At 40.9% G+C, this 8,604-nt stretch overlaps 1 protein-coding gene across 2 annotated transcripts in view; it reads left to right on the top strand.

Annotated features, from left to right (window-relative positions):
* LOC114621392 (protein NDRG4-like) overlaps window positions 1-1,866 on the top strand; it is a 4,334-nt gene extending 2,468 nt beyond the window's left edge. The window contains exons 1-2 of one of the 2 annotated variants that reach the window (XM_028767649.1): window positions 757-808; window positions 866-1,866. In XM_028767649.1, the coding sequence (XP_028623482.1) occupies window positions 757-808; window positions 866-1,866 (1,053 nt within the window). Of the gene's footprint in view, window positions 1-733 lie in introns of those variants that run through there. The other variant, XM_028767650.1, reaches the window with a different exon arrangement.
* Window positions 1,867-8,604: the final 6,738 nt, after the last annotated feature.

Below are 8,604 nucleotides of genomic sequence, written 5' to 3'. Positions count from 1 at the left end.
CTCTCTCTTTCTCTCTCTCTCTCTAAACTCAAGAGCCACTGACTTTACAGTTTTGTATTTTTGTTTTTCTATCCTTTTTAAATATTTTGTTTTTCATTTATTTACCCACTTCACATCCCAATATCAGCTTCCCTTCTCATCTTAGTTCCCCCTCCCACAGGATCTCCTCACATTCCTCCCTTCCCTCTGAAAATGGGAAGACACCTTCTAGGTATCACTTCCTCCTGACAGATCCCCTCCAGGTACATCATGTCACTTCAGGACTAGTCACATCGTCCTCTTCTGAACTGTGGTGTCAATTATAGTTAGTCCACTACTGAATATGAAGCCTGCTCTGGAGTGGTTGATATATCAAGTGTCATTTCATTAGAGAAAACTGATTTTTGACTCTCTGGAGAGCAGCTATTAATGACAGTTATGTTTTTAACCCTAGAAGCTAGGTATTCATTCATTCATTCATTCATTCATTCATTCATTCATTCATTATTTTAATATAACAAACTAAAATTTATTAAGATAATACAAAATTATCACATTGAACTTTGAAAATACAAACCAATAGAAGGAAAAAGGCCAAGAAAAAGTACAAGGTTCAGAGACACACTCATTCACACGCTCAGGAGTTCCATTAAAACTTTGAAATGTGCCTCCCCTTCCCCACATCCAGGGCCTCAGAGATATCCTGATCAAGTACCTTCTCTGTGGGCCATAAAGACAGGAACCTAGAGAAAAGGGCTTCTATTCCATGACGTGACCATGGCAGGGCTGCAGGAGCTGCGATTTCCTGAGGAGAAGCCCCTGCTCCGAGGCCAGGATGTTTCGGAGCTGGATAACCCTGACACCTTCCTCTCAGTTGTGGACACAGACTGGAAAGAACATGACACTGAGACGCCTTATGGTCTTGTGCATGTGGTGATCCGGGGCTCTCCCAAAGGGAACCGTCCAGTCATCCTCACCTATCATGATGAGGGTCTCAACCACAAGGTGCGCTTCAATACCTTCTTCAACTTTGAGGACATGCAGGAGATCACCAAATACTTCGTGGTGTGCCATGTGGATGTCCCTGGGCAGCAGGTGGGAGTGTCACAGTTCCCTCAGGAGTACCGGTTCCCCTCCATAGAACAGCTGTCTGCTATGCTCCTGAGTGTGTTACAACACTTCGGGTTCAAGTACATGATTGGCATTGGAGTGGGAGCCGGAGCCTACGTGTTGGACAAGTTTGCACTCATCTTCCCTGACTTGGTTGAGGGGTTGATGAACATCGACTCCAACGGCAAAGGCTGGATTGACTGGGCTGCCACCAAGCTCTCTGGCTTGACCAGCACTTTACCAGATACTGTGCTCTCTCATCTCTTCAGCCAGGAGGAGCTGGTGAACAGCACAGGGCTGGTGCAGAGCTACCAGCAGCAGATTGCAAGCGTGGTGAACCAGGCCAACCTGCAGCTCTTCTGGAACATGTACAACAGTCGTAGAGTTCTTCATATTAACCGGCCTGGGATGGTGCCCAATGCTAAGACGCTCCACTGCCCAGTGATGCTGGTAGTCGGAGATAATGCGCCTTCTGAGGACAGGATGGTTGAGTGTAACTCCAAACTGGACCCAACCACTACGACCTTCCTGAATATGGCAGATTCTGGCGGTCTTCCTCAGGTGACACAGTCAGGGAAGCTGATTGAGGCCTTCAAATACTTCCTGCAAGGCATGGGCTATATGCCCTCAGCCAGCATGACCCGCCTTGTGCTCTCACAAACCTCATCCCTCACCAGCACCAGTTCTGTGGATAGCGGCCCCCCTCAGCCCTGTGCCCACTCAGACAGCAGTGAGGGGATGGGCCAGGTCAACCACACCATGGAGGTGTCCTGCTGAAGCCCTCGTCCTCCCCAAGATGCCCACTTACCTGCCCCCAGGTCCCACTGCCATCTCCGCACAGGCTTATCTGCCCTTTAGTTTATTTTTGTGAGAGTGAAGGGAAGGAAATGGGGTTACTTCTCTTTTATTTAAAAAAATGAGGGAATCCACCTCAGGACAGCACAGCACAACAGTCTTAGATGGTGTGAGGGCCTCGCCTTAGACACTCCATCTCACTCAATGTGGTCACTGATTGGTAAGGCCCCTCTCTGCTTAGCTGGGGAGGCCAGGGTAGAGGATACAGTACCGAAGAAAAAAGCACAGCCTACCCCGGGAGCTAGCAGACGTGGGGTTTGAAGATGGTGGGTGGGAGCCAGAGCAGTGGGGAGCCTTGGACCTCAGAGTTACCTTTCCTGTAACCCTTACATAAAGTACAGCTATTCTAATAATAGAGGTGACAGTTGTGAGGATGGTAGCCGCAAGGGGGCGCTGTAGACAGCCATTTTCCTGGTGCTCTCTGGGCAGGTCAGGTGACTTGAGGCCAGCCAGGATGAAGAATATGGAGAACCCTGACATGGAGGCAGGAACCCCCATACTCTGCCACCACGGGGCCATGTGCCACCCTGAGGGAAAGGTCACCTGGTCTCTTACCCCTGTTGGCAGAGGTAGAATGTTGATTGCTTTGTATGCTGTGTGTAGCCCCTGAGAACGTCACTATTACCTGTCTGGGATCTGGCAGGTACTGTAGGTCTGTCCCTCTTGTCCCAAATTTCACCAAGAGTTTGTCACAGTATCCTGGTCAACTTGAACCAGTGTTCAGACATTACTTGAGAAGTGACCTTGTTAGAAAGATCCAAGACAGAAAGATACAATGACCTCTGCTTGTTGGAGGGGCTGGAGACTCCCTAGTCTTTGGATGGGAGATGGACCAACCTTGAAGTGAACAAAAGCTCCTACAGCCCACAACCATGTCTGCTATCTCACCCAGTGGACTCTCACAGCCCAGAGTGATGGTTTGAGCCTGGCCATTGGTTTCCTCCACTGTCACCCCTCAGAGAGGAGAAAGCACTTATGTGGGGCTATGGGGAAGAGGGTGATGTATGTGGTGGTGTGCAGGTGTTCTGAGACAAGAGGACACCGACATCCATGTATCTGTGGCATATGCCGCCCCTTTCTGTAACTGTAAGCCATTTCTAGTCTGCTCTGGAGTCCAATGGAGTGTATCCTATCCCTGATTCTGTTCACTCACGTGCTTCCGTGAATATTGAATGTGACTGTTTAAAGCTGTTACAATTAACCCCTTACTGTAGATAGCACTTCAAATATTAAATATCTTTTTGCTTTGTTCTTAAGGTATCTATAAATATCATATATATATATATATATATATATATATATATATATGAAATCAGGTCCTCCTGTATGTGGTTTTCCATTGATGGTTGTCTTCTCTTTGGCCAATATGAACTTTTAATGGAGTTCATTACTTTTCCTCTCTGTACAAAGAGCCCAATTTTGTGTTTTCTGGTGGCTGATAAGAGACTTTTAGATTACAGAATACAAAACAAAAATCCTTGATATAGAAAGTTAACTGCAGAAAAACTAATAAAGAAATTAAGTGGAAAAAAATCTCTGACATGTAAGCCATAAGATAAGCTCAGAGGGTTGGCTGCAGACTCATACAGGCCATGTACAGGATGAATGCTGTTTCAGGCTCTGTGAGTTCATATGATCTTTGTTCATGTTTAGTCAGAGTACCTTGTTTATTAGGTGTTCTCCATACCGCCTGGCTTTTCTGCCTTGTCTGCCACTGGCTTCCCTGATCTCTGAGGGGAGAGTTTGGTGAAGACACTCCATTTATGGTTGAGTGTCCGAAATCTCTCATTTTCCATGTAATGTCTGGCTCTGAATCTCTATATTGTTCCCGTCTGCTGTAGGGGAAAGCTTCTCTGATGATGGCTAAACAAATGTCATAGAAGATCATTACAAGTCATTTTATCATTCTTCTTTTTTTTTTTCACATAAGTATTAGTTGCTTTCAACTAAGGCCCATGGCTATCTTGTCTTAGTTCTTTTGTTCCCAAGCACTATCAGGTGTAGGTTACATCTTTTGTCAGGGGTATTATGTCAATTCAATTATTTTTTGGTCACTCCCACAAGTTTTGCATCACCACTGCCCTGGCCTATCTTGCAGATAACATGCCATTGTATAAATAAAGTGTTTGTGACTGTGTTGGCATTTTAAGTTTCTCTTTTGGGAGCAATGTAGAGTATGTTTCTGTACTAAAGACACTGGAGCATGGTATTGATGGTTTTGCATAGGTATCAGCTTGACATCTCTAAGTTCAAAGCTTTGTACACAAAGCTGTGACTTTAGTGATCAGGTCTTGCTGTTAGTTTGTTGAGAGTAATCTGCAGTCTTCTCAATGGCCTGGTCTGTTTGGGATTTCTGTGGGAGTCATTTGGCTAAAAGGTTAATAAGATGTAATCCAGTCCTGGGACCTAAATTTCATTTTGTGACAAAAATGGTCTAGTTGGGACTGTTCCTCATTCACTATTTGACAATTTCATTTAGATGGACTTCATATATGCATATATTTTAGGAACTGTCCACTGTATTAGGTTTCCATAGTACTCCATTACTGTATACATATTTCCTCTGGTTCTATGGACTATAGCTTAGTTATCACTGATTTCATAGCTAGTATGGGCATGTGAGTGAACACATATCATATTTGTCTTTCTTGGTCTGAGATTCTTCACTTAGGATACTTTTTTCATATTCCATCCAGTTGCCTGTGAAATTTATTTTTTTAAGTACTGAGTAAAATAACCCATTGCAAAAATATACCACATTTTCTATATCCTTTATACCCTTTCCAGTTTCTGGCCTGTATGAAGATTACTTGAAGAATATTGATAAGCAAGTGTTCCTGTGGGGGGATGAATTATCCTTTGGATATATAACCAAGAGTGGTATAGATAGCTCTTGAGGTAGTTCTATTCCAATCTTCCTGAGGAACTGGTAAACTTATTTCCGTAATGTCTGTATGAGTTTGCACTCTCATCAGCAATGTATGAATGCGCCTTTTAACGCCATTTCCAGGATGAAGAATTGCTTGTCCTTTTGATCTTAGAAATCTTGAAAGTTGTAGGAAAAGTATCTAAAAGTAGATTTGATTTCCATTTTCTTGATGACTAAGGATGTTGAACATTTTCTTTGTTTCTTGGCCATGTGTGATTCATCTATTGATAATTCCCTGTTTAGATCTATGCTCCATTTTAAATTGGAATATTTGCTTCTTGAGTTCATTGTATATTTTGGATATTACGTGATGTGGAACCTGCCTGCAGCCATTTTCTGTAACAAGGCAATGCTTCCAATGGAGGGACAGCCACAAAATCTTTAACACACAATTTGTCATGCCTACAAGATGTACAGGGATAAAGATGGAACAGAAATTGAGGGAATGGTCAACCAAGGACTGACTCAACTTGAGACCCTTGTCATTAGAGAGAGACTACCTCTGCCACTATTAAAGATATTCTCCTATAGTTGTAGAAAGAAGCCTAGCAAAACTGTCTGAGAGATTTCATACAGGCACTGATAGAGATGCAGTGATCTACAGTCAAATGTTAGGTAGAACTCAAAGAATCTCATGGAAGAGGACATATTGTAAGAGCCAGAGAGATCAAGGACACCCTGAGAAACACAGAAAGTAAACTATCTTGGGCTTGTAGAGGCTCACAACCAGAGTGCATGCATGGGATAGACCTAGTCCCCCTTGACATGTAACAGATGTGTAACTTGGCCTTCATGTGGGACTCTTAACAGCAAGATCAGGGAATATCTTGACTCTGCTCTCTGCCTTTGGGTCCCTTTCCATTAACTGGGAATGCCTTGTCTAAGCTGAATAAGAGACAATGTGTCTAGTCCTAATGCAACTTGTTATGTCAAGGCTAGTTGATATCCACAGGAGACTTCTACCTCTTCGAAGAGAAAGAGATGGGAGTTGAAGCTACAATCTGAATGGAGGAAAATAAATGGATGAATGAATTAACTGATAAATAAATATATAACTTAATGAAATAAAAGATGTGAACTTGATAAAATATTTTCCCATTGTTTAGGCTGCCATTTTGTCCGGATGAAAATTTCCTTAGCCTTAAAGAAGATTTCAGTTTCATAAGGTCCAATTTATTAATTGTTGATATTAATCTCTATTGTCAATGTTATTGGTGTTCTGTCCAGAAAGTCTTTTCCTTGACCAGTATGTTCAAAGCTATCCCACCCTTTCTCTTCTATGAGGTTCAGTGTATATGGATTTATGTTGAGAGTTTTGATTGATTTGTACTTGAGTTTTGTGCAGGATGATAAGTATAGGTTTATTTAGATTCTCCTATATCCAGACACCCAGTTTGACCAGCCTCATTTATTGAAGATGGTATCCTTTTTGCTGTGTGTGTATATCTGGCTTACTTAAATAATCTGGCATCAATTGGTATTTGAATTTTGTTTCAGTCCAAATCCATGGATCAATGTGTCTGTTTTTATCACCATGGCTCTGTAATAAAACTTGAAATTGGGGACTGTAAGATCTCCAGCAGTCCTTTAAGAAACAGGGAACATACTCTTAAAGCAATCAAGAGGATGACATACATAAACATAGATTTTAAATTGTTTCTATACTATGTAGCCAAAAATAGAAACTGATTATTCTTTTTTTTTTTTTTTTGAGACAGGGTTTCTCTGTGTAGCCCTGGCTGTCTTGGAACTTACTCTGTAGACCAGGCTGGCCTCGAACTCAGAAATCCGCCTGCCTCTGCCTCCCAAGTGCTGGGATTAAAGTCATGCACCACCACCGCCCAGCTAGATTTTGGCCATTCTAAATAATAATCTACCTTAGTTATAATTTGTAAGGTAATTCCAAAGTTCGACATAACAATATCTAAGTATTTTTACAATGATTTACTCATTCCCAAATCCTACTCTCCATGAGATAAAATGAGAAGAAATGTCAAACAAACAAGCAACATCTCTGATTATTGGTTATTTAAAACTGCATGAAATAAAATAGTTTGACAAGTTGGATATGGGAGAATAAGCTATAGCTGGCTAGATACTTCTGAATTATATACTTAATTTCACCTATTAAAATTATTGTCATTTTATAGTAAAAGTATGTACTGGATTTTCAAGATAAAGCTTCAAATCCTATTCACAAAACAGTTTTCTGTTGGTTAAGCAAATGTGTAATGCCCAAACCTTGCTGTTGTTTTGAAAACTCAAATGCTCATTTTATTCATATTTCAGTCTCCCATTTAAGTAACTAGTTGAAACCTCAAAGAAACACTTCATGATTTGAAAGACTGTTTGTGCATATGAATGCATCTTTATTTAAAAGTCATGTGTAATAAATATCATGAACCACAGAATGACAAGAATGACAAGACACTTCAAAAAGCACAATAGTGGCTCTGTTGTCCTGGGTTTAATCAACAGCCACATAGACTTACGTCATGTACCATTCAATAAGAGAAAATTCTTAATTTATACTGTAATGCTAAGCAACTTCCCATAGATAGTGGGGCTACTGAAACTAAAGGAGAACTTAATACTGCCACTTCCATAAAATAGTATGATTAAAAACGACATTCCAAATATTTACTCTTTATCCATACATAAATGTAGCTATTACCTCTCATGAAAGATGTTTCTGGTCTTTTTTTTTTTTGGTATATAGACAATTTTAGAAAGATACAAGTGGTCCAATGAGAGAAAACAATCAACCCTGATGTGTCCATGTACAATAGAATCCCTATAACTAAGATTTAGGTGACGTAAAACAGGCAGGTATGGAAATACTTGATGAGCCAGAGGATTATGGTATCTCTTAAAAGAGACACCAAGAAAGTGTCTGTTACATATGACAGAGAACCAGCATCCATGAAATCTCAACAAAATGGTTGATAAAATAAAACCTTAAAATGACAAGAACTGACATGCCAACATGCTAAAAGTAAATCCCACAAGGTCTTATTCCTAGAAGAAGAGCTACAGGTAACCCATGGCTGCTAAGAAAATGAGAATGAATACCCTAGATAGATTATTTAACTCCACAGATTCAGCTCTAAAAACGACGTAATTATTATTGAACTTAACTATCCCAATAGGTGGTATTTATTCATATATGTAGTATCCTTAGTCATCAGGGAAATGCAAATCAAAACAACCCTGAGATTCCATCTCACACCAGTCAGAATGGCTAAGATTAAAAACTCAGGTGATAGTAGATGCTGACGAGGGTGTGGAGAAAGAGGAACACTCCTCCATTTTTGGTGGGACTGCAAGATGGTGCAACCACTTTGGAAATCAGTGTGGTGGTTCCTCAGAAAATTGGACATAGCATTACCTGAGGATCCAGCTATACCACTCCTAGGCATATACCCAGAAGATGCTCGAACATATAACAAGGACATATGTTCAACTATGTTCATAGCAGCTTTATTTATAATAGCCAGGAGCTGGAAAGAACCCAGATGTCCTTCAACTGAGGAATGGATTAAAAAAATGTGGTATATTTACACAATGGAGTATTACTCAGCTATTAAAAACAATGAATTTGAGAGGTTCCTAGGTAAATGGATGGAACTAGAAATTATCATACTGAGTGAAGTAAGCCAATCACAAAAGAACTCACATGGTATCCACTCACTGATTATTGGATATTAGCCCAGAACCTTGAAATGCCCAAG

Source organism: Grammomys surdaster, unplaced genomic scaffold (genome assembly GCF_004785775.1).
Source record: "Grammomys surdaster isolate TR1022 unplaced genomic scaffold, NIH_TR_1.0 174, whole genome shotgun sequence".
NCBI classification, from domain to species: domain Eukaryota; kingdom Metazoa; phylum Chordata; class Mammalia; order Rodentia; family Muridae; genus Grammomys; species Grammomys surdaster.
This window is presented reverse-complemented; position numbering and strand designations above follow the sequence as displayed.